Consider the following 26,727-nt stretch of genomic DNA (forward strand, 5'->3'; position numbering starts at 1 on the left):
TTGTTTGGTTGATCAGTTGGTTGTTGTCCTTCTTTCTTAAAAAGGTCCAAGATAACCTCATTATTATTGATTTTAGGTACAGTGTGTCCAAATGTAATATAATATAAGCTTAGACAGGTCAGATACAGATAGTCCACATGAACAAGTTATTTACAATACAATGAAAGGTAACCCAGGCAGGAAGCCACTAGTAGTTGGGAAGGTCAAAGGCAGATGGAAAGACATCCTGAAGAAGGTGAGTCTTAAGGAATCCAGGAGGCTGTGATGAAGAGGGACACCATTCCAGGCATTTGAGATAATCAGAGCAGAAGTAGAGAAGTGGACATGGAGCATCAAGGGATGAAAAACAGCAAGTAAACCTAGAGCTGGATCATAGAGTATATGGAGAGTGAGTCAAGTATAAGAAAAGTGGAAAAGTAGAAATGGTCTAGGTTATTTTTTGTTTGTTTGTTGATTTTTTAATAACTTTTTATTGACATAACCCATGCCAGGATAATTTTTTACAGCATTATCCTTTGCACTCACTTCTGTTCCGATTTTTCCCCTCCCTCTCTCCACCCCCTCCCCCAGATGGCAAGCAGTCCTTTACATGTTAAATAGGTTACAGTATATCCTAGATACAATGTATGTGTGCAGAACCGAACAGTTCTCTTGTTGCACAGGGAGAATTGAATTCAGAAGATATAAATAACCCGGGAAGAAAAAAAATGCACGCAGTTTATATTCATTTCCCAGTGTTCTTTCTTTGGGTGTAGCTGTTTCTGTCCATCCTTGATCAATTGAAACTGAATTAGCGCTCTTTATCGAAGAAATCCGCTTCCATCAGAATACATCCTCATACAGTATCATTGTTGAGTATATAATGATCTCCTGGTTCTGCTCATTTCACTTAGCATCAGTTCATGTAAATCTCGCCAGTAATGGTCTAGGTTATGAAGCGATTTTAATGACAGACAGAACACTTCATAGCTGATCCTAGAGACCATAGGGACCCATTTATTCAAGTAGGACAATCAAACATGAACTTTAGGAAGATCACTTTGGCAACTGAGTAGATCAGTGACTAGAGTGAAGAGAGATCCACCAGCAGACTACTGCAATATTATAGTCATGAGATGATGAGGGGAAGTATTATGGGTTATATCTGTGTCAGTAAAGACAAGAAGATGTTTATGAGATGTGAAGATAGAAAAAATAAGATTTGGCAATGAGTCCTTAAGGGGAGGAGAATACAAGTGAGAGGCTAAGGATAACACATAGGGTGTTATAACAACAATAATAATAAATTTAGAGAAGGAAAGAGTTTTTTTAGGGGGGAATAAGTCGTGTTGTGGACATTTTAGATTGGAGATACCTACATGATATCCAGTTTGAGATAACTAAATGAGAAAGTGGATATCAAGAGAGAAACTAAGGATGAATATATGAATCTGGGAATAATGTTCATAGAGATGAAAATTGAACCCATGGGAGCTAATGAGACCCTAAAGCAAGATAATAAAGAGGAAAAAGGGAAGAATCCTTGATCAGAGACACTGAAGGCATCCCTGCTTAAAAAGAGAGACATGGATGAAGACTTAGCAAAGAGGAGGAGCAAGAAGATCAAAAAAGGAGTGGTCAGACTAGGGAGAAAACCTTAATATAGTGTCTATAATATAGACACTTATTATATAGATACTTATTAAATGTCTACTATGTTGCAGGCACTGGGCTAGTGCTATGCTAATCATGAGAGAGCAGTACCTAGAGAAGATACAATGGAGTAAGAGTGAATGACCATATTGAAGGCTGTAGAGAAATTAAGAAAGACAGGGATTGAGAAAAGGCCATTAGATTTGCCAGTAATAAAGATCATTGTTGACTGGAAAAAAACATTTCAACCAAACAGTGAGGTTGTAAGCCAGATTACAGAGGGTTTAGAAGAGAGAGCGAGCTGAGGAAATAGAGGCACTCATTATTGTTAGCTTTCTCAAGGATTTTGATTGAGAAGGAAGAGAGAGATATGGGACCATAACTAATGGGAGAGTAGGATCAAGTGCATTTTTTTAAAGAATGGGGAAGACATGGACATGTTTGTAGACAAAAGGGAACAAGCCATTAATTAGAATATTGAAAATTAGAGCGGGGATGATAGTAGGAAGTTTTGGAAGATAGAGGATGATGTGAGACGTATGCAAGTAAAGGAGTTGTTCTGGGCACAGCAAATGAGAAAGGGGTGAAAGAACTGGAGCATCTCTCCTAGTGGAGAAGGCATCTTCATGATGTGAGATGAAGAGAGAAGAGGAAGCTCTCCACAAACTCAACTTTGGAGGATGAATTATAAGGCAAGACTCAGTGGAGGGGAGAGGAAGGGGAGTCATGGAAACTTAAGAAGAGATGCTTTAAAGAGTGGGTGAGTAAATGATGAGTAAATTGATTTCTGGGAAGTGGAATGCTTGCTTTGCTACTGTGAGGGCCCAATTGAGATTAGAAGATGTAAATACATAGGGTACCCAGTCAGGTTAGCTTTAGGTTTTCTGCTCAGTGATATGTGAATGGGAGCAAAGATGGAAAAGTGGAGCGAGTGATCCAACTGAGTTTTGGCTAGGGCTGACAGGACAAGGAAGCAAGAGATTTAAGAGTAGAAAATACTGAGAGTTTAACTGACCCACTAAACAATTAAGATAAGGAAGCAGAGACAACATAGCCAAACCAGGAGAGACAGCCAGGGAAAGAACTGAGGGGAACGGAAGAATGGTAAGGAAGGTCTAGAGGTCATCAAGCATTGGGAAAATGTAATAACAGAAGATTATGATCAGATAAAGAAATTCTTGACTTCACAAAAATGGAGGTGGACCATTTCTGAGTGATTCCAAGAGCAAGGATTTGACATCATGTTAGTAGTAGTAAGAATAATACTTAATACTAACAATGAGAGGCACCATGACCTAGCAAAGAGAGAGCTGGTCTCTGGTTGTAGTCATTGTGATCTGGGGTTAAAACCTGGTAGCATGACCCTGAATAACTTAACTTCCCAGGCCCCAAACAATTCTCTAAGGCATGAAGTTGGAGAACAATTGCCATTCTAAATGGGGAGAGAGTTTCCCTTTGAGGGCTCTCCTAAACTGATTACATATCAGGTCCAGACCCAATCAAAGAAAAAATAACAGTACAATAAAGACAGCATAGAGTAGAGCCTGAAAGATCTGATTTCAAGTGTTTTCTGTGTTCTGTACCAATTTGTGACCCTGGCAGGTCCATTAACTCTCTCAGTGCCCTGGCAATGTCTTAATATTAGAGATATGTAGGTGTCACTCATCTGCATCAGTGAAGGGAGTTTTCACACTGGGCATTCCCCCATACCAGCAAAATCACCACTTTGGATGATAATAATCATAACCTCTGCCCTTTCCTACCAATCCTGGAAGACAAACTATTGAAGGGTTATTATTTATTTTGTACATTAGGTTAAATGACTTAATGTCACAAGGATCAGAACAGGGTCTGAAACATGAACCTTTTATTTGGTAACCCCAAAGATACCCCACTTCTAGCCTTGTACTTGGCTTCTGTCCCAATTCCTAGCCACCTCATTAAATGCTTTTTAGCCTCATTTTAGGGGAAGAGAGGCCTTGTGACAGCTCTCTCCCTAACCACAGGAGAAGTGAGTATAAAAATGTTTTCTCCTGTTTTCAGGATCCTGGAAACTGATTTGTCTGAATGCTGGCTTGGCCCCCCAGCTTTCCTCCCTTGAGCGCGTTTGCAGGGCAGTGAATGGGGGGGTGGCTTGTAGGTTAGGACCCTAGAAAAATCTCTAATTGGAGCATCTCCCAGCTGGACATGTAACTCAGTAGGCTGCCATGTGAGCAGCTGTTTTATAGGGAAACCAGATGAGAAAATCCACTCATAGAGATGAGTGAATTCCGCAAGGGTCCTCTTTGGGGAACACAGGGGGAGGGAGAATGAAACTGCCACTGCTTCTCCATGGTTGGTTGTTGGGGAAACATGTTATGGTTCCAGCCAACCGGGCCATTTTTCCTGCTAGTCGGTATCACCAGTGGCTTGAGCTAACCTCATTACCAACAAAGTGTCCTCATTTAGGATAGTAGCTGCTCCCAGCTGTCTCATTTCCATCAGCACCCATGCCTGTGACAGTGATGCGGGCAGGTGTCTAGTTGGTCATTCTCAGGCAGAGATGGTTTGGCTATAAATGGTTTGTGCTCACCCGCAGAGTTATTAGTAGGGTACAGGAGCAAAAGAGCACTAGACCTGGAAGCTGAGAATCTGAGTTCAGATCTCAGATCAGTTCTTACAGGACCATGGATGATTTGACCCCAGCGGAGAGCTATCTGGTCTACCTTCTTTTTTTCTAAATTGAGAAACAGAATTGGTGAATTTCGATGCTTTCCAAATTGTTTCCAAATGTCTATTAAGTAGAAGAGTTGAATTTTTTTATTAAAGCTTTTTATTTTTCAAAATATGCATGGACAATTCTTCAACATTAGCCCTGCAAAACCCTGTGTTCCAATTTCCCCCCTTCCCCCACGCCCTCCCCTATATATGCTAAACATGGTAGAAATGTATGTTAAATCCAATATATACATATATATTTATACAATTATCATGCAAAAGAGAAAAAGTGAAGCCAAATAAAATGCAAGCAAACAACAACAAAAAGAATGAAAATGCCATGTTATAAACCACACTCACTTCCCACAGTCCTCTCTCTCTTCATCACTGAACAGTTGGAATTGGTTTGAATCATGAAAAACTGGAATTTGAACCCTAACTCCAGATTAAGTTTTCTGACAGCTAGAAATGTGTCCTTATTTATTTTATACCCCACTGTGTTCTTATTCACTAAGTGACAAGTCATTCTACCTCAGTTTCTTATTTGTAAAAGGATTAGATGAGCTTGAAAATCCTATAATATGAAGACCATCAGAGTCCTCAGCAAAACTATGGTTCATAAGTACACAAAAGACCCAAAATTCTCACACACAATTCACTGCTGTAGAGGGCATAGGTTATAGATACAAATATATTGATCTATATCTGTGATCTATGTATCCCGTTTGTCAGGTTACATTATAATGGAGATCTCTTTCATGTATGAGTTGCCCTAGCTGACTTTTGGAGTCTTTTCCAACTCCTAATTCTGCGGTTTTGTCCAGAGTGGTACCCAGAGTCATATAGAGGCAGGATTTGAATCCAGGTCCCCTGGCTCTTTATCCAGCTCTTTCCACCACACCATGCTGGAGAGGGAATGTGGAGGGATTTCTACCAAAGGGAGATCCAGTGAGGGGACCCTCTATGGGAAGGCTTCTCCCACACAGGCAGTGCAACACCCTTGATGGTGTTTGGGTTAATGAATTCCGTGCTTTGCATAGGATGGGATGGCAGTAAGTAGGACTTTCGTTCAAGGGCACAGCGAGACTTGAAGCTCCTGAAACTGGTTCTCTGGTGCTGAATAAGGCCACCATTCATGTTGAGATTAGAGATTAGTGTCTAAAGCTGGGTTATTTATTGTCTGCTCCCCTCTCCCCCTCCCCTTTCCTAACTACCAAGATAGAACAGCAGAGGCAACAGGAAATTTGAAGTCCAGCATTTTATTAAATCTTCTCTGTGTGATTTCTGTAGAAGGGAAATGGCTTCAGAGAGATTGAGTTTCCATTATTCACATGCCAAGACAAGATGAGGAAACTGGGTCGAGGAAGATTTTCTGAACTTACTGAAAATGGGGAAAGTAAAAAGCCAGAGCAATTTCCCCCACTTGTGAAAACCCAGAAAGTGTTGGTCAGCTATGTCCAGAGGCTGGGGGAACTGAGTCTTGGGAAGGATTCTCTCTCCCAATGCTGCTGCTTTGGGGAGGCCAAAAGTAAAAAGGGAAAGGCAAAGTTTGCTTTTCTCCTGTCATTTTCATTTGAAACTCAGCAGGAAGCCTAGTTTCATTTTCACATTCATTTTCTCTGTTGCATTTTTTAAAATAAACTTTGCACATTCAATTTATTCTATTTAAAAATTTCTCATTGATATCTTTTGTTTTTACGTCACCTTCCTTCTCCCACTTTTTTTTGAGAAAAAACCAACTCCCCTTTCTACCAAGACCCAAAGAACCTTCCCTTATAACAAAGAATCTCTTAAAAGATAGACAAAAAGCAAACTAATCAACACACATTAATCAAGCCTAACAATACATACAGTGTTTCACATCCACAATGCCCATTTTCCCTTCAAAGAAGAGAAGGAGTTATAAGATTTTTATAGCTCTACTTTGTGACCAATTGTGATCATATAAATCAACTGGAAATAAAAGCAGGGCACGTACACACACACACACACACACACACACACACATCCCTCAAGAGTCTTGAAAAATTGTAATATTCTGTGTCTAACTGCGTAGGACTGAAAGCTAATAAAAGGACATCAGGGACCAGGTGGGACTTTGATATATCATCCATCTGGCCTATTACTTCCACTCAAGTAAGGTTGCTTTGTCAGTCACTGACAGGGCATGCTTGCAAGCCATCCGGTCTTTTGGATCCCCACCCTAGAAGATGAAGGAAGCAAAAAGGACAGATGTCCAGTGAGCCATACTCTGCATGGGGGATGATCATGAGGTGCCATGTTGGAAATGGGCTCAGTGAGTGGTCCAGGACTTGCTTGAATTCCAAATGAAACAGTTGTGAGGCATGAGATACACAGTAGCCTTAGGAACATTTCCAAATCTTACCCTTGGATCATGGGATTCCAAGTGAGAAGGAACCTCAGAGGTCATCCCAGTTCTGCAGTAGACCTACTACCTGTGGTATCTAGGGCAGGCCATATCATTTATCCAGGTCTCAGTTTCCTCATCATGAAGATGTTAAATGAAGTGTCTTCCCACGTTCCTTTGATTTCTAAATCAATGATTTTAGGATTGAATTCAATCCATGCATTTTACAGTTGAGAAAACTGAGGCCCAAGGAAAAGAAATGACCCAAGAACATACAGATAGTAAAAAGGAGAGACATCATTTAAGCCCTGACCTTCTTACTCCAAACCCAGTGTTTGTGGTCTGTAGAACGTTTAGCCCAAGGGAAAGAGATGGTAGTAGATGGAATATATCTAGGTCAACAATACAGGGATCATCCTTTTCCTCTTGATGAGAGGGGAAAAGTGACCTGAGGCTAGGGACAGATCCTTCTGGGGAACAATCAGTCAATAAACTTTTATTAAACTGTTGCAGGGAATACACAAAGAGTTGGAGATACAAAGAGGCAAAAGACAGTTTCTGCCCTTGAGGAACTCACAGACTAATGGGAAGATTCAATATGCAAATAAGATATATACAAGAAAAAATTGGAAATAATCAACAAAGAGAACTAGGAGGAATCAAGAATCTTCATGTAGGAGGTAGAATTTTGGCTGCAATTTACTTAAAAAATGCCAGAAGATAGAGAGGAGGAAAGAGAGCATCCAGTCATGGCAGACAGCCAAGAAAGACACCAGGAGCCAAGAGATAGAGTATCTTGTTTGAGAAACAGCAAGGAAGCCAGTGTTACTGGTCCAGAGTGGACATGGAGAGAGGGGGGATAAGGGAAGGAAAAGGAAAGTTATAAAAAGACTTGGAAATTGTGGTGGGGCATATGAAGAGTAAACAGCAGCAATAATCTTGACTCGAATGGGTACAAAGACAGTCGTCAAACTTCTTGAAACTCTATGGCTTGGAGAGAGGTGTTAAACCAATGGATCACTAAATTAACAAACAGTTATTAAACTCCTAACTCCCAGACATTATGTTAAATGATGGTACTGCATAGACAAATAATAAAATAAATAATACTTTATCTCAAAGAGTATATATGCTAATGAAGGAATGTATAAGTAAATATAGAATAAATATAAAGGGAACAAATCCAAGCTATATGGAGGGAACTTGGAGTGGGGGGTAGGAAAATCTTCATGTAGGACAAGAATTATTTTAGACTTTTTAGTATCAGGTACTTTTTAGACAGTCTAGTGAACTCCTCAATTATTAAATTAATCAATTCATAGGATTACTAAGGAAACCAATTAAATTGAAATATACTTGTTTTCAATATTTTGAAAAAAAATTCCCAGAACCCCAAGTTAAAGAGCCCTAAGAGGTGATGCTTTGAGTTGAATCTTGAAGGGAGTGAGGGTTCATTGAGGGCAGTGGAGAGGAGGGTTCATTGCGGGCAGTGGAGAGAGCCAGTGCTAAGTCACAGAGACAGGAGATGGAGTGTTATTGGTAAGGAAGAAAGAGAAAGCCAATTTAGCTGGACCACAGAGGTTAGGAAGGAGACTAAGGTTCAATGAAATTCTAAAATTGAAAGAAAGTCCCTGACTGTGATCTATGGTGATTGTCTGGACTAATGGGGGAGGACGAGCATGTATTGATATAAGGCAGGGGGGAAAAAAACACTTGGAAATGAAAGAAAATTTGTGAAATTTTAAAAGCAGTAGAGCTGGGAGGATTTGACTGATGACCTTGTCCAGGAGTTCTTAACCTGAAATATAGGACATTGAAATCTACCTACCTACCTCCACACTATACACACACATATATGTTTTATATCTTTACATATTTGATAACTTTTGATATGATTTGTTTCATTTATAAATCTATATATTTTATTTTAAAAATATTTTGAGCAAGACAGCTCCACCAGACTGCTTGAGTTCTGCTGAAACAAATTATATGATATGAGGTTAAGAATCTTTGATCTGATCTAACAATCCCTATATCCATTTCACAGGTATAGAAACTGAGGTTCATTCCCTCCTGCTTCCCATAAACTCTTTTTCTAGTGGTTATCTGCTCTGTCTTAAAAAAGTCTTCCATTTCTTCCTGTTTAATGTCTTCTTCCCATTTCCCTTGCTTAGGTCTCCCCCATCTGAAAAAAGCTTTCTCTTGGTACTTCTGCCCTCTATAGCTAGCATCCTCTCTCTTCCGCATTCATTGTGAAACTACTTGAACAGAAGGGCATCTATTCCTCATGCCTTGACTTCTTCAACCCCTTGTGGACTGGACTGCCTTCCTAGCCACCCCAACCCCCTGAAAAAGTCAACAGTGATCTCCTGTCCCCATATCCATTGGATATGTTATTTATTCTTCATTCTGCTTGATCTCATTGATCTCTCACTCAGCTTGGATTTAAAGATGTCACATTTTCCTTACTTTCCTCAAACCTCTCTGAATATTCCTGTATCTCCTCCATCAACTCTCATCTACTTGACCCATAATGAGAGCTTCCTCTTTGCTCCTCTAGTCTTGTCTTTTCATTTGTTCTCCTTTAATGGTTCCATTTACTTACATGGCCTTCAGCGATCACCCTTGGGCCACTGGCTCCCAAATTTGTGTCTCCATTTTAAACTCTCCTTTAAACTCCACACCGACATCCTCATCCTTCAGGACATCGTCACCTCAAACTCATATGCCTAAAACCAAGCTAATCACCCTCCCCCCAAAAAAACCTTCCTCTGTTTACATTTCAGGATTTTTGTCTGTGACAGCCCTATTTTCCTTAGAGAGCATGCTGGGGGATTTGTTGTTGTTTTGTTTTGGGAGGCAATCGTGGTTAAGGGACTTGCTCAGAGTCACACAGATAGTAATAGTCTGAATTTGAACTCAAATCCTCCTCACTCTAAGGTCAATTGCTCAAGGTAGTCTATCCACTGAACTACCCAGCTGCTCCTGCTGGTTTTTTTAAACTTTCTTTCTCCCAGGTTTATTATCTAATCAGTTTCTAAATCCCATTGGTCCTACTTCTTCTGACCAATCCTTTCTATTCTAGCCATCACTCACCTGTCTTCTTATTTCTTTCATTAAGAAAGTAAGCTCCCTGAGGGCAGATGCTATTTTTCTTTTATTTTGAAACTCTCTTCTTACACAGTGCTTGGCAAACATTAAATCCTCAAAATATGCTTTTTCATTCATTCATTTATTCAACTTTCACTGCTACTTTCATAGTTCGGTTTCCTCAACTCTTAATATATCCTCTGATTTTCCATTCCACTCTCCCATGCATCCTTCAAACTGCTTCCCAGAATCATTTTCCTTCTGTCACTCCTCTGCTCAGAATCCTCCATGGCTCCCTATTTTTTTTTCCTGTGTACAGTTTAAAATGTATTTGCTTGAAATCCAAGGACCTCTGCAATCTGCTTTCCTTCCCATCTCAGATTATTCTCCAAGATACCTTCTGAGCTATGGCTAATCAAATACTATTCTCCTCCAAATGTGTTCCCTATAGTAGGAATGTCCTTGTTCATCCTGTGAATTTCCAGCCACCCTTCGAAGCCCAGCTCAGTTCCTCTTCTTCATGAAGCTCTCCCATCTCCTTTAACCTATGATCTCAGCTGGCTCTTGGTTTCCTACTTCTATAACATTCATTTAACAAACATTTAGTTAGCACCTGCTGTTTACAAAACCCTGAGTTTGGGGAAAGGGGTGAAAAAATTAGAGAATCATTTCTTAAACTGACCTCTTTGTGTCCCATTTCTTTCTTCTAGACAAATAGAGTAGAAACTGTGTCATAGCTAAACTTTGTATCCCTTTGTAGCTCTTATCTTGTGATTTTGTTGTGGGGATCAAAGGAGAATATTTGTCAAGTGCTTAATGCAATGCCTGGCACATACTAAGCACTAAATAAATGCTTATTCCTTCCTCTCCCTTCTCTTCCCCAATTCCTAACAAAGGGTTCTATAAAGAGTAAGCACTTACTATATATTTTAGATATATATATATATATATATATATATATATGTATGTATATACAATATGTGTGTATGTGTCTACACACATGTATAATATCTTATTTGAGCTTCACACCAACCAACAGTAGGTAGTATTATTCCCATTTTACAGATGAGGAAACTGAGCATCAGTTGCTTTGGGCATAGTCAATAAGAGTCAGGGATGAGATGAAAACCCAAATTTTCTGCCCACTCTACCCCACTGCCCCTCATTGGATAACAGAGTACAAATGAAGTTCGTAAATGCTTAAATAGCTGCTCCCATAAAATATTTAGAGGTTCTAAATTTATCATTTGACATTTTTTATTTCAAACGTTGACCTAGCCCCAACTAAGTGAGGTGCAGATATGACTCGGTTACGGACCGTTCTCTTCCCTGGCCCATCCAGGAAAGTTTGGAGATCATCCTATCTCGTTCTGATGCCAAGAAAATTCTATTCTGGTTCCTTTCTCATAGAGTGCGAATGACATTTAGACCCTAATTTAAAGAATATTAAAGCTTTTTTTCAGTCTTATCAGTGCCTCTCTTGCTGATCCTCCTTGACTTCTCTATCCTCTTGTGTTGAATCATCATTTTACAGCATTAATTAAATATTGAATTAATTAATAGCCAAGGACTTAGAGGGACCAGGAAAGAAGCACCCTTGTCCAATTAAGATGTCATACTCTCTTTCAAAAATATATTGAATCGATGGAGGCCAAAAGCGGGGCCGTCTTTTTCATTAACTGGCCTTTAGCAACATCTCGGGGGGTAGGGGTGGGGGGTGGGGGAAAGAGCGAGCAAGGGGGCAAACTACTGGAGCAGACACTTTACTGTAAAAGGCAAAAAAGCATGGTGGAGAGAGTGTCCAACTTTGAGTCAGGAAGGCCTGAATTCAAATCCAGCCTTTGATACTGACTGTATGGCCATAAGTAAATGATTTTTCCTCAGTTTTCTCATCTGTGAAATGACACTGATAATCCCTGAAGTATTCTCGCATGGTTATTTTGAGCATGAAACGTGCTAATATATGTAAAGCATTTTGTAACCATGACTTCCATCATCATCATTATTGCTTATTGCCCTTATTATTTTGGCTCTCAACGCCTAAGATAAAAGTCCCTGCGGAGACAGAATGTTCTTTGGTTATTAACTATGTTAATTAAATACATCCCTAGGATATGTTCTAGATCCTGGGTCTTATGATTGACTGTCATTTCCTTTGTTCTCTGCCAGACTTAATCCTTTCCCAGCCTTCCCTGGTCCAAACCGAGGGTCTCATAGGTATGACGATGATGATCCTTCATCAGCCAACGGACCCTTCTGAAAAGTGGACACCATTGTTTTGGTGGCTGGAAGAGAGCCTTGTCAGGTATTCACATACTCAGATACTTGCACATATTCATTCCACTACTCTAATTGTTTTTTGTTTGATTGATTGTTTTTGAGAGGCAGTTGGGGTTAAGTGACTTACCCAGGGTTGCACAGCTAGTAATAAGTGTTAAGTGTCTGAGACCAGATTTGAACTTAGATCCTCCTGATTCCAGGGCTGCTGCTCTATTCACTGAGCCATCTAACTATCCCTATTGTTCTAATTATTAAAAGGTGGTATAGTGGATAGAGCTCCAGCTTTAGAGTCAAGAAAAACTGAGTTCTAATCTCAAATACTTACTAGCTGATTGACCTGCTAGTCCTGAGCAAGTCCTTTTATATCAGTTTGCCTCAGTTTCCTCATCAGTAAAATGGAGATAATTATAACACCTACCTCTAGGATCAAAAAAGATAATAATTATAAAGCTCTTAGAACAGTTCCTGGTATATAGTAAATGCTATAAGAATGTTATTATTAATTATTATTATTATTATTATCACAGTGCTGGTACATAATTGGTAGTATATAAATTTGTTATCAAAATCATATATATATATGTATATATATATATAATATATATATATATATATATATATATATATATATATATACATATATATATATGAGTAGATAAATAGATAGATAGCAGGGCAATTGGGGTTATGTAACTGGCCCAAAGTCTCACAGCTAGTAAGTATTTAGTGTCTGAAGACAGATTTGAACTCAGTTCCTTTTGACTCCAAGGCTGGTACTCTATCGATTGCACCTATTATTATCCAGCTGCCCCTATTATTACAATTTTAAAAATTTATCCTAAAATCAAAGCTATCTCTGGCAAATAGTAAGTACTATATAAATTTTAGCAATAATCCTTTATTATTCCTATTTTAAAAGTCTGTCCTAAAATGAAAGCTAGATTTGCCTCTTCATACTTTTGAGTCACTGTTTTTAGTTCTGTCCCTTGCTACCATTTTAAATAAAACTTTTAATTCTTTTTTTAATTAACAAGAATTTTTTCTCCCTCCCATCACCCCCATTGAAAAGAAAAAGAAAGCCAAGGCCCTTGCAGCAAATATGCATAGGAATGAGGCCCTAGCTAATTAAGCTTTTGTTCATCCTAGGATCCTAAGATGAAGAGCTAAAAGAGATCGTAAAGCTAATTTAGACCAATCTATGTCAACCAACTGGTAATAAGTAAGCATCTACTATGGGCTAAGGGAATAGAAAGATAAAAATGAAACATTTCCTGCCCTCAAGGAGCTTAAATTCTGTCACGGGAAATGACAGCTTATCTAGAAGTATATTTAAAAACATACAAAATAAATGGGAAAAGGCCCAGAGAAGATATATAACTAGTCCACAGAGCACGTTTGAACACGTGCTTTTGGATGGGCAATGTTCTTCCCATTTAGGAGGAAATTCTTCTCAATTTAAAGTGGCAAATTCAGCTTGGATTTCAGGATAAACTTTCTCATAATTAGAACAATCCCAAAGAGAAATGGGTTGGCAGCAGTTAAGTCCCCCTTCATTGAAATCTTTAAGCAAATGATGGTTGACGATTTGTCAGGTCTACCTTACTGAACTATTACATCAAAGCCCATTGAGAGGGACTGGTCAGGATTTGAATTTAGGTGCGATGACTCCAAACCCTGTCTTCTGTCCACTCTCCTCACTCCCCACCCACCACTGCCCTAATTCACACTCAAACTTAAGGGAATTGCCATACAATTAAGTGAGAGCCTTTTTGTCAGCTGCCAAAAGTCATTGGTCACTCTGAGGGTAATCTTCAGATGCGGTGACACTCCTCATCAGTCAATCCATAAGCATTTATTAAATGCCTTTTGTATACAGTTCATTGTACCTGGTGGGAAAAGGGACACATGATTTAAAATAAAACCCATTCCCTGCCCTCAAGGAGCTCACTTGAAAGTGAGCTTAGTATTGATTTCTCTAGCTGATGATCTGGAGAAGTGGAGATCAGCAGAGCAAAGTACTTAAGTACTGTTCCTTGGTTAAATAAGACTAATGTAACTGGCATCTATAAAACACTGTAAGATTTGCAACCATTTTATATGTCATCTCATTTGATTCTTGAAACACCTTGTGTGGCAGGCACTATTATTATTATCCTCATTTAATAGATAACTTGCCCAGAGCCACACATCCTCTCTGTTTCTCTGTCTATCCCTTTGTTTCTTTGTTTCTCTTTGCCCCCTTCTCTCTCATTCTCTCTGTCTCTATCTGTTTGTTGTACAAGTTGAACTCAAATCCAGGACTTTCTTTATTAAACCATGTTAAGCAGAATGAAAGACTTCACATATTTCTTTGTTTATTCAATGCTATTTTATAAGCTCTTAGGCATAAGGGATACAAGCATAAATGAAGCATATTTTCTGTTTTCCTAGAGCTCACAGTGTAGAAAGAGTAAGTGACTGGACACGCAAGCAGATGGCTAGAATACAAATTAGAATTCAATAAGTGCTTTGAAATCAGACAAGCAAAAGCAAAATTACTTGGTATAGACAAGATGCACAGCAAAGGGTCAAAGGTTTCGGAGTTAGAAGGATTGCCAGAGATCGTGTGATCCAACACCCACTTAACTCACTATTATGGTCCTTCATTCTCAAAGAGGACCATGACATTGGGGTGGGGATGCCATGATATGTGAGGGAACTGGATTTCAGTAAGGAAGGGCCGGGCAAGGTCACCTGCCTCGCTTTTCCCTCCAGAGGCATCTGGGGCTAGTAGCCAGATATAGATTTAGGATGACTAAAGATGGCTCTAGATATAGAAGGAAATCTTGGTCTTTTTAAACCAAGGTCTTCAACAAATTTCAATTTGACTGAAGCAATGCCCTTTTATGAATTAAATCTAGGTAAGAAATGAAACAATTTTATCTAGTTATCTAGTTTTATCGGTCTGGAAGAAGAAGATGCTTAAGATTTCTGGTCAAAATAGAAGCAATTGCTATTTACATTCTCTCTGAAGATCAAGATGGACTTGGCCTGGGATCTATATTTAGCCAATCAGTGAAAGCCAGTGATTTGGGTTTAAGGCACAGTGCTTAAGAAAGAAATATACCCATGTGAACCCCAAGATATCTTGTAAGGTTTCAATGATCAAAATTGGCATTTCTTTGAACTGAGGAAAAATAGAGAGACAGAGATGCAGAAAATGTGTGTGTATACATGTGTGTGAGAAAGAGAGAGAGAGAGACAGAGAGAGAGACAGAGACAAAGAGAGACAGAAAGAGACAGGGAGATAGAGAGAAAAAGAGAGGATGAGAAAGAGAGTCAGAGAGGAAGAAAAGGGGAAGGGGGAGAGAGAGAGAGAGAGAGAGAGAGAGAGAGAGAGAGAGAGAGAGAGAGAGAGAGAGAGAGAGAGAGAGAGAGAGAGAGAGAGAGAGAATATACTATTTGGGGAATACTACAAAAGATACCACAAAATCCTCCCAATCCCTGCTTTCAAAGAGCCTAATAGTAAATCAGTGCATTTTGATTTGATTGTTCGAATTGCAAGAAAATTTCTCCTAAAATCAAAGCTACATTTGCTTCTTCCCACCTTCCATTCCTTGCTCTTGGTTCTGTCCCCTGGGGCCCAACAGAAGTGTAAACATTTTTTATGAAATTTTAATTTTTCTTTATTAATGAATATTCATTTTCTCTTTCCTCCCCCCCCCCCCACCACTGAAAAGAAAAAGAAGAACAGGACCCTTGTCACAAATACTCGTAGTCATGCAAAACAAATTGATGGCTTTCTAAATGTTTAAGGACCTCTGCCATAGCCTGAGTCTTCTCTAGACTAAATGTCCTCATCCCCTTCAAACACTCCCTTATATGGCATGAACTTGAGACCTTTCTCTACCCTGGTTTTCTTCCACTGGAGCCTTTTAAGCTTATGGATGACTAATGAATATGAAAGGTTAGATGGTACAGTGGATAGAGCACCGGCTCTGGAGTCAGAGAACCTGAGTTCAAATCTTCTCTCAGACATTTACCAGCTATGTGATTTTGGACAAGCCACTTTACCCCAATTGCCTCTTAAAAAAACATAATAAAAGAACATAGGATTCCAGCTATGAACAGGGGGCTAGAGCACCTCATTCTTTTACACCATGCTTTCCTTAATGCATTACAAAATAACCTTAGGGTTCTTGACTGCCATACTATGCTATTAATTTTAAATTGGAGCTTATGGTCTTCTAAACCCTCCAGATCTTTTTTTTCCCACACAAATGATTGAACACTGAAGTCCCTTCCACCTCCATATCTCAAAATTACAGGCAGTATTTGAACCAAAATCTAATGATTTCCTGAGATATGTTATGGAAACAAGATTTTTCTAGGGTTCAACTATCCAAATAAGCATTTCCTGAGTGTCAGGTACTGTGTTAAGTGTTGGGGATACAAGTAAAAGAGAATGAAATAATTCCTATTTTCATTTCATTTGTTCAAAGACATAGTTATTTAATACCTCCTGTGTGCAAAACACAGTTCTGGACAGTAGGTTAGATACCTGTGATTTCTAAGATCCAATCTTTGACTCCTAGGGTTAATATTCTGGTTGAAAAGATGTTTACATTTGTCCAGATCAGATGGAGGGGAACATACTGAGGATACCTTGCTCAGGAAGCCTTCCTCCCAGCTGCTAGTACCTTCCCTTCTGAGGGCACCTTCCATGTTCTCTGTATGTATATTGTATGTACTTGTATCTGTAAGTCCATGTTGTCTCTCCCCAAGACTCCTTCCTTGAGGGCAGATACAGTTTTTGCCTTTCTCTGTGTCCCCAAACACTTAGCACTGTGCCTGGCACTTAGCAGGAATTTCTTAAATGCTGGTGGACTAATGGATTGCTGGTCCCTCTCCTCCATTATTATCCACACCCTTCTCCCCAAGAGACCTTTGAATTCCGGCAAAGCTCATCCCCATGGCAGATGCTGCCATGATGTCTCTATCCAAATCACTCATAACTAGACTCTCGGAATTTCTAACTCACCATCGAGCATATTGTGACAAAAAACCAGGGGTAATTAGAAAGGACTCTTGAGAGCAGCCACAAAATGGAGAAAGAAATGAAAATCATTGATAAAAATCAGAGGATTTGAGAGTCGGAAGAGACCTCCGGGGCCATCGAGTCCAGCCCAGACATGAAATGAAACTCCCCAAAACAAATGATTATCTATTCCTTGGGGCAGGATTGGGGGAGCATGGAAGGGGAGAATAAAGCTTAAATGAGTTCAAATATCTGTTGGCCTAGAAGAGCAGGGGAAATTTAGCTCAGTCTGGGAGCTGTAATGAGAGAAGTCCCCAGACCAAGAGAAGGGGGGCCGTCATTGCTGTCTTCCAATATTTGCACTGCTTTCATGTACAAGAGAACCGAAATTAATTATTTGTAGCCCCAGAGGGAGATGGATTTTGCCTCAATATGAGGCAGGCCTGAGTTACAATTAGGGCTCTCTTATTATATAAGAGACTGCCCATGAAGTAGTATGTTCCCTATTCCTAGGGCAAATTTGGATTAAAAGTTCTCTAAAGGTTCTTTCCACTTAAGTCTGATTCTATGCATCAAAATAAACTGTACCTCTGGGAATAGTCCAAGAAACCATGAGACAGGGTCCAAGTCTCTTAAGGGATATAGAAATAAAAGACCTCATTATAGCATCTGCAACTTAGTTTTCTACCTTTATGCAATGAAAGGTCCTTTCCAGTGTTCTGATCTTCTTCATTCTAAGGGTTTTTCCAGCACTAATATTTTATGTTCTCTCTCCCTTCCACATTGGGTTCTAAGGTCCCTTCCAACTCTAACATGTTCTAAAATCCCTTCCAGCTCCAACATTCTATCTTCTGCTTCGTAAGGTCTCGTCCAGTTCTCACGTTCCATGCTCCGTATTCTAAGATCCCTTCTAGTGATGATGTTCATGTTCTAAGGTCACATTTCATGGTTCTATAACTTAGTTAAATATCCTAAAGAAATGAACCCAAAGCTTGGGCAGAGGAGGGCCCCATGAGGCTCCGTGGGCCGTACATATTCAGGACCAGAGTTTCCTCCCCCACTTGGTGTAGTACAGATGAAACCAGAACAATCATGTCTTGATGAGGGTTTAATTCCAAGTGGGAGGACAGGGCCCCGGTTCAAGCTTAGCCAACCCCCTGGTGGGAAACTTTTACAAAAGATACTCTGTTCCTTTTGGGACAGATGCCACCAAAAAATGTGGTTCATTTCTTAATGATTTTTTTTCCAGGATCCAGGCCTTCCCAACATACTTTTGGATGCTGTAGTGCAGTTTGCTTGGGCAGGCCCTCTGGGGGATGGGCCAGAGAAGGGGAGTTCAGGACTAAAGACTGGCTTTCCCTGCATGGTCTAGTGAGCATCACAGCATTAGTTCTCTGGGGCCTAGGACAGACTTGGCTTAATTTATGGACCTCATTTCCAGCCTTCCTTCCCTTTGGCCAAAGAGCTGGAAATCTGCTCCCCGTGACATTTTCCCTAAACTCTTTCCCAATTGGGTGCAAAAGAGCACTGATTTTTCTATAGAGATAGATAGTTCTTTATGAAATGAAAATTTCTGGTTCATAGCCAGGGGCAAGACATTCTTATTTCTCCCTTTCCTCCCCCCTCTTTCAAGAGAGGAGATTTTTGACCTCAAAGCCCAGCCAGGCTGAAGCTGAGAAAGGCCTTCCTAAGCTCCAAGGATAGTGACCTTCAGGGTGAAGATAAAGGAAGCTTTTTCTGCTCGATTTACTGTTGGCCCAGCTGAGTGCTGAGTGACCTATAACATCATCCAAGTTCTGACTCAAGTTTTTTTAGGGAAGAGATGCCCACGGGGTGTTAGAGTGGAGAAGGACCTTCCACATCATCTACTCTAACCCTCCTTCACTATCAGAAAAAGCTCTGCACAGGAAGACAATTGAGATCAGTCTTGGAAGCCTGGCTCTAGCCCTACTAGCTGGACAGCTGAATTCTCCTCCTCTGTCAGGGTATATCTTTCTAAAAATGCGTCCCCTCATCTGTAAAATAGTGATAATACATTTCCTCTCTCTCAACTTCATTTTCTTATCTAAAATGTTTTAATGTAGCAATTGGAGGCAACCCCATTACACATGGGTGCTACAAGAAAAATTACCCCATAACTGACTCAGCATTTATATCCACTGAAAATCATAGTTCGTGAGCCCCCAGTAGTGTGTTTACCTTTTATTGTCAGTGTGAAAAGTAGGACATAGGACATTTCTCACAAAAACTCGGGGCACACTGTCCCACAAATACAAATATTATTAGTTGGAAGAGTGGACAACCCTAATGTGAATGGAAAAATATTTATAGAGGAGGTGCTTGTGGTCAAGGCACACATATAGAGAACATCCTTTGTTCCATCGCATCCCTTCTCTGTCTTTCTCTGTGTGTCTCTGTCTCTGCCTTTCTGTCTTTCTGTCTCTGTCTCTCTAACTCTATTTCTGTCTCTTTTTCTGTCTGTCTCTCTCTGTCTCTCTTCTCTGTCTCTTTTCTGCCTCTGTCTGTCTCTGTCTCTATCTCGCTTTATCTCTTTGTCTCTGTCTATCTCTATTTCTCTCTGTCTCTCTCTCTCTTGCTAACTCTGGCTCTCTTCCCACTGTTTTTTCTCTGACTCCTCACTTCCCCCTTGGTTCTCCCATGCAGATGAAGTTGAGCCAAGGAAGGAAATTGGGAAGATTCAAAAACAAAAGTAAAGCCAATTTAAGTCTCTACCTCAATCCTTTGTTCTAAATTCTGATTAAGTGGACAATTAGATGATGCAATAGATAGAGTGCTGGGCCTGGAGTTAGGATGATCTGAGTTCAAACCTTGCCTCAGACACTTAATTGTGTGACCCTGGGCCAATCACTTATTGTCTCTTAGTCTCTATTTCTTCATTCATAAAATAAGGAGTGTGGGTCTGACCTCTATGGTCCCCTCCCCTACATCTAAGACCTAAATATCTATTTGTCAAAAGGAGAATAGCTAATCATTGCATAGCAGCATAGATCGAGACCAAATGACTGGACAGGGATGTGGCCAGTCCAAAGTCACACAGGAAATAATCAGCAGAGTTCATTTCCAGATCCTCTGAGTCCAAGTACAGCATTCTTTCTATTTGCTTTAGTGATAATCTCATGCTTCAGAAGGTAAGAGAAAACAAGGAGAAATTTTATTCTAGACCTGATTCTCACTCAGGGGGAAGAATTAGTTGTTGGAAATGGCTATAATGAGAACATAGAGGAGAAGTGACTATTCCATATTAGAATTTTTGACAGAGGAAACAAAAACTGAAAATTTACTTTGAAATGCAGACGCCCAAGATTTGGGGAGAACTGGTTTCAGAGGGTTCAGGGGAAGAATAGACAGGAAATGATGAGCAAAAACTATGTAGGGAAAGAGGCCAGAAGGGATGGGAAGAGTTCAAGAATGAAATTCTGAATATGCACATATGAATAAGTCAGATGAAGAAGAAAAGGGGAAGTTGTCTAAAGAGTTTGATCATGATGTGGGGAACTCACCAGATCAACTTAAATTTAAATGACATGAACAGAAGATGGCGGCAAGGGTGGATGATGGAGGGTAGATACAAAATCAAACCATTACCCAGTTTAAGAATAGCATTGTGAGGGGTACAGTGCAGAAGTGACTCATGGAGTCAAAGAAAGAGGTCAGAAATCTAGATTTGCGGCCCAGAATCTGGGTAAATGAAAAAAAGCTAAAGTCTGCAAAGAGTAGGTGATCACATGGACACAGCGCTGGATCTGGATTCAGGAAAACCTGAGTTCAAAGGCAGCCTCAGACTCTAGGCTCTGTGATCTTGAACATCTTACTTAATCACTGTCTGCCTCAGTTTCTTCATCTGTAAAATGGGGATGATAATAATACCTACCTCCCCAGGTTGTTATGAGGATCAAATAAGATGTGCCATAAAGCTAATTCTTATTTTTCTCGTCATTATTATTAGTTACCCATTTTATTTTTTTAATCCCTATCACCTAGCACAGTGTCTCAAACATTGATAAATGTAGGTAGATTGATTTTTTCTTTATTAAAGAACTTAGGCATTAGGATATTAAAAAAAATAATAATTCACCTGTAAAACCCCATTTCCCTTGCAAGGAAAACTCTAATGCTTTTGCAGCACTTTGTACTATTCAGTATTTGCTCAAGGATTTCCTGGCAATGTCGTGTTGCTAGTAATAAAAGGTGCGTACAAGGAAACTGCTTCTGCCCCGATTCTACTCAAATCCCCATCTCTGTTCAAGGACGAGAAATTACCTTGGAGAATAACAGGGTCAGAGTGGCTGCTCTGATTTATTTCAGGGAATAATGGGAGAGTTCCTCATTTGTATGGTGGGTGAGTCCTGGGCGACAGGAATCCCTAGGCTGAAGAGGATCCAGGTTCATTAGTTGAAACTTTCCCTTTATGCCCATTATTGGAGATCACAAGCACATCACCCATTTAAAGGGATCACCCCCAACCTCAGGTCTGGTCTGGGGAGGCTAAGAGAGAAAAAGAAAGCATTTTGGTCCCGAGAAGGAGAGGAGAGCAAATGTAAAAGAACAATTCATCCAGTGCTGTCTGGTACTTCCTTGCTTTTTATCGTTCCTTCTATTACAGAAATAGTGAGCTTCCCATCACTCGGAGTCTTAAAGTGAAGGCTAGATGTTTTAGAAATTCTTCATGTAGCACAGGTTGCACTAGATAGTCCCTGAGTCCGATGGAGTTGGGGAAGTCCCAGATCAGATCTCTTTCAGAGACTTTTACTAGCTCTTTGACCCTGGCCAAGTCACTTAAATGCTGCCTCCTCAGTTTCCTGTAAAATGGGGATAATAATAATACTTGTCTTACAGGGATGTTGTGAGGATTAAATGAGAAACCTTAAAGTGTGATGTTAATGCTAATTATTATTATTATTATTTGTTCAATTATGTTTTTAGCTGTGTCCAAGTTTTTGTCACCCTATTTGAGGTTTTCTTGGCAAAGATACTGGAATGGTTTGCTATTTCCTTCTCCAGCTCATTTGATGCATGAGGAAACTGAGGCAAACAGGGTGAAGTGACTTGCCCAGGGTCACACAGTGTCTGAGGCTGGATTTGAATTCAGGTTTTCCTAACTCCAGGACAGGCGCTCTATCCATTGCACCCATTATGATGAGGAAGATGATGTGAATTTTATGATTCCATCCCCATTCTTGATAGTCCCTTCACAAGAAATCCAAATAGAGATGGATAACTCCTGAAACATTGATCATTTAAGGTCCTTGAGATTGCTTCTGGGACTTCTGGACTGGTAAATATCCAGTCACTCAGAGGTGCTGATAAGCATGTGAGGGAAAAACCTGGGGGGTGCATATTTAAAGTCTCTGTGATGGGGACCACCAAGTATAACCTACTAACACTCGCCCTGTCTTTGTTCAAAGGCCTCAGGAAGGAGGCAACCTGTGACCAACTGAGACAGCCCATTTCTCATATGGATTAAGTTCCCCTCATAAAGCATTAATTGTACCTACTCTGGGCCAAACACCTTGAATGCAAAGACAAATAGCTTTGGTTGTTACTAGTTTGGGGGGATTCCCTGGCTTTTTCACATCTGTCCCCCACTATTCAGGGTCCTACCTTCTGGAACTTAGGGGTTCACAAAGGTGCCTTCAGATATTCAAAGAGCAGCTACGCTGAATAGAATTTAACCTTAGAACTGTGGGGTAAAAGTTAGAAAGAGGCTCATGTAGAGATGATGTTGAGAAAACTTGCCAACCATTAGAATTGTCCCAGAATAAGATGGCTGCCTTGGGAGGTAGTTGTTATGGAGGCAGGGGACTCATTGGTGACCAATGACCACTTGTTGGGCCTGTGATATATTGGGGATTCTTTTTCAGGAGTGCATTGGACTAGTCATTCCCTGAAGTTCCTCCCAATTCTGACAGTTTGTCATCTCTAAAATCCCTCTCAGCTCCCAAATCCTACAATCCCAGAGTTTCTCTGACAACCCAGCATTCAAACAGTAATGATTTGAAAATCCTTCCCCAACGGTTACTCAGGGGCCCAAGTGAAATGAATTGGAATCTTGACCCAGTTTCAAGTGGAAAATGTCCATGAAACACTAAAGAGGCCATTTGTCCCTTATCTGCCATTATTATTAAGGAGCAGAATGGCTTCAGATTCCACTGAGGCCAGACCACTCTAGGATGACAAAGAGAGGAGGGTTGGAGGAGGGGATTCTTTATTCTTGCTTTCCTGCACTCCTTGAGAGGAGGAGAAAAGAAAAGAAACTTCCCCTATTATTATCATTTTATTGTTCTTGAACTACCCTGGGAATGGATGATTTTAGCTTAGAGGGAAGATTCTGCCTCTAAATGTTAGCCAGTAATTCATTATGCAAAACTTTAGGAAAAAGGGGCAGAGAGGGGAAATTAAACAGACAGTCTAAGAAAGAGGAAAAGAAAAATGGAAGAAGGAGCATGGAAAGAAAAGAAGGAAAGAAAAGAGAGAAAGAGAAGAAAGAAAGAGGGAAAGAGAAAGATAAGGAAGAACAAAAAAAAGAGGAAGGGAGAGAGAAGGAAGGAAGGAAGGAAGGAAGGAGGGAAAAAGGGAGGGAGGGAGGAAGGGAGGAAGGAAGGAACAAAGGAATGAAGGAAGGAGGGAAAAAGAAAAGAAAATCTTTACAAGCTCTCCACACCAACAATTAAATAAATGCTCTTTTTTGTTTCCTAGGAAAATCTCTCTCCACTCAGCCTACTAAACAGGAAAACATGCAGAAGAAAAAAACAATGAATGCTTGCTTGTTTGTGGCAGCAGCAACACAAAGTCCTCCCTTCTTCATGTGTATGAGAATGTGTGTGTGTTTTCACCCTCCTACTTTTCCATGAACTTTCCAACAAGAGCTGTGTCCCCAGCCCTGCCACTAGACATGCATCTCCCCCAGGCTCTGGTCTTCTGTCTGCCATGTGCCCCCCATTTGGGTCACAGTGGGCATCAGGAGTAGTTCTGTGCCAGGGCCCCGGGTGGAAGAGTCCTTTGTGAAATCTCTGAGAAGCAAGTTGGCTCTGACTCAGGGAAGGCTGTTCCCTAGAGGCAAGAAGAACCCAGCAGAATCCAGAGCTATCAGAGGTGGGCAGGGGGTTCATTTTTCCCTGCCCGCCAACAACAGAAAAATCCACTTTGGTTCTATTGCATCAGGACAAAGGTGGACCCAATAATGGAGCCCAGGTACTGATGCTCCCCAAAAGTTTGACTCTGGTGTTTTGAAGGGGTGTGGCCATTAATTAAGATGGATGTCTTTGCAATGAAGGAAAGAAATAGCCATGTGAGTCTGAAAGATGCCCAAGTGTTTTCATTGATAGTTGGCCAGGACTTCGGTTTCTTAATTCCGTCCTGGGAGATTAACCCTTGACTTTGGGGAAAGTTTGCTTCAGCTGACTGACACGCTAATTGCCCAAGTCCTCAAGGTCATCTCCCGAAGGTTCTTAGACCCATTTTGTCAGAGCCTGGCTTCTCTTGGGAATTCTGTACGTTCCCATATTACTCATGACACATAAAAAGGCCAGAATAGTCATAAAAACCAAGTGGTAGCTTTGGTGCGGGATTCTGTACTCCTTGTTTAAAAACAAGTAAGCTCCTTGTATCCAAGTGACGTGTTGAGTTGATTTTCCTCCCAAATTTATGGTTTTCTGCCATCTCGTAACTCCTAGAAGATAGCCATCCTTGAAGTCCTTTCTACTCAGAAACCTCTAAGGTATTTCCAGCACCCTCCCTTTTCTCAAGTCACGGAGAATCCCGGACAACCAGAGAAGGACTAGAAGTTGGTTTCTTTGCCCACCTTGGTCTGCAAGCTCACCTTCCTTTGCAAGTTCTGCTCTTTGGAATACAGCACCATCAAGTTTCCTTCTGACCCCTGAAGCCAGAACCAAAGAAAAAAGCTTGATCCCTGAGGTTGGAAGCCCCAATAGACCTGCTTCAGCCGACACCTGTACACCTGTAGCTCGGTGGTTTTCTGCTCTAGGGTGAGGGAGCTGGGAGACTTCAGGGGGTGGGTGGGCAATGGTTTCCTGCAACTGGTACCCAGAGAGGAAAGTGGAAGTTGTTTTCTCTTGAAATTCTGATTTTTGCTGTTGAATCTTATGTGTGGAGTGAAATTATTTCTATGTGGAAGGGTCTGAACCAATGTATCCAACATCTCCCCCAACCCAGGATAATAATTAGGGCAAAGTAAAAGGATCTTTGCCTCAGGGCAGCAAATTCAAAGTCTCCTGCATTTGGAGACCTGATAATTGTACTCAAATTTGCTTTAGCGCTATAGAAACAATAGTAATACACACTAGCATTTATTAAACACCTACTATGTGCTAGGTACTAAGCTAAGCAATTAACAATTATTAGCTCATTTGATCTTTACAACAGGGAAGTGCTATTACTCCTATTTTACAGATGAGGAAACTGAGGCAGATAGTGATTGAATGACTTTCCTGAAGTCACACACTGAGGTCGGATTTTAATTCACATCTTCCTGACTCCAAACCCAGTGCTCTATCCACGGAGCCACCTAGCTTCTACAACAGAATTTACATAGGAAGTTATTCAATGATACGGGGATGAGTTCCTCCCTCGTGTCACCTTAATCTTCTTGTCTCCCCCAGCTCAGCCAAAGGTACAAATCACACTAGCTCAGAAATCACAGATTCCTGGTCAGAGTTTTGTCCCCCCACTTTCTGCCCAGACTCCCCATCCCCATCTCCATCTCAGCAATACCGTCCTGGTCCGAGTGGGAATCCTGGATTAGGAAAAAGCAAATAAGGTTTGGATGCTTCAGCAAGATCTGCCCACAAGCAGCTAAGCCCATGGCCACCTGCCCATCATTCTGGAGACAAGGAGGATGCTATATTGACCGGGCTCTACCCTGCCACTTGTACCAACAACTCCCCTAACGGAAAATGCTTTCGAAGGCCATTCCTTAAAAGCCGACTTGCTGCTTCTGAGGAGCTATTAGATTGACGGTGTGGAACCTGGCTCTGCCTTTTTTTTTCCCCATCATTGATTTCCACCATGCCCCCTGAAATAGTAACTCTGTCCTTGTGATGGGCAAATTTTAGAGGTCTGCAATAGGGCATGAGAACTGATTAAAAAAAAGTTTGCGACCTGAATCATGATTTTGGAAATCCTGAAGTTTATGAGATGGTTATAACCAAGAATATAAAAATATACTGCAACTTGTCCAAATAAATTATCATATCTCAATAATGCACAAGGGAAAGCACTTTAGCTTTTTCTTAGGAAGGATTTAAAATTTGCTTTATGGCCTCTCGCTGTCCATAGTGCCTGATAAAACTTTAACCGGAGAATCTTAAAACCCACAGCAATGGTTTTTCCCCAGGTCTCATCCGTGTCTGTCTAGCACAAGCATCAGCCTGGAGCCAGGTCCATTTCCCCCAAAAACCTGATAATAACCTCTCTGCCAAACTCTAGGGTGACCTCCGAGTCCTTGAACGTCCTTCTCTGGAATACTCCGGTTCTCAATTAGATCCTGATTGGCCATAGCCCACCCCCCCCTCCCCAGGGCGGCAAGAGAACCCCCTAAAAGGATTCATCAGAGGAAGTGGGTAATGTCTCCATGATGAATTGGGTGCTGATTACAGTGCCTGAC

The 26,727-nt window shown here is 40.7% G+C and overlaps 1 protein-coding gene across 1 annotated transcript in view; it reads left to right on the forward strand.

Moving 5' to 3' along the window:
• TRIM44 (tripartite motif containing 44) overlaps positions 1–26,324 on the forward strand; it is a 175,736-nt gene extending 149,412 nt beyond the window's left edge. The window contains exons 5-6 of the mRNA XM_051967712.1: positions 11,957–12,092; positions 23,802–26,324. Of these exons, the coding sequence (XP_051823672.1) occupies positions 11,957–12,047 (91 nt within the window). The 3' untranslated portion in view covers positions 12,048–12,092; positions 23,802–26,324. The remainder of the gene's footprint in view (positions 1–11,956; positions 12,093–23,801) is intronic.
• Positions 26,325–26,727: the final 403 nt, after the last annotated feature.

The sequence above is a fragment of the Antechinus flavipes genome, chromosome 6 (genome assembly GCF_016432865.1).
Source record: "Antechinus flavipes isolate AdamAnt ecotype Samford, QLD, Australia chromosome 6, AdamAnt_v2, whole genome shotgun sequence".
NCBI lineage: Eukaryota > Metazoa > Chordata > Mammalia > Dasyuromorphia > Dasyuridae > Antechinus > Antechinus flavipes.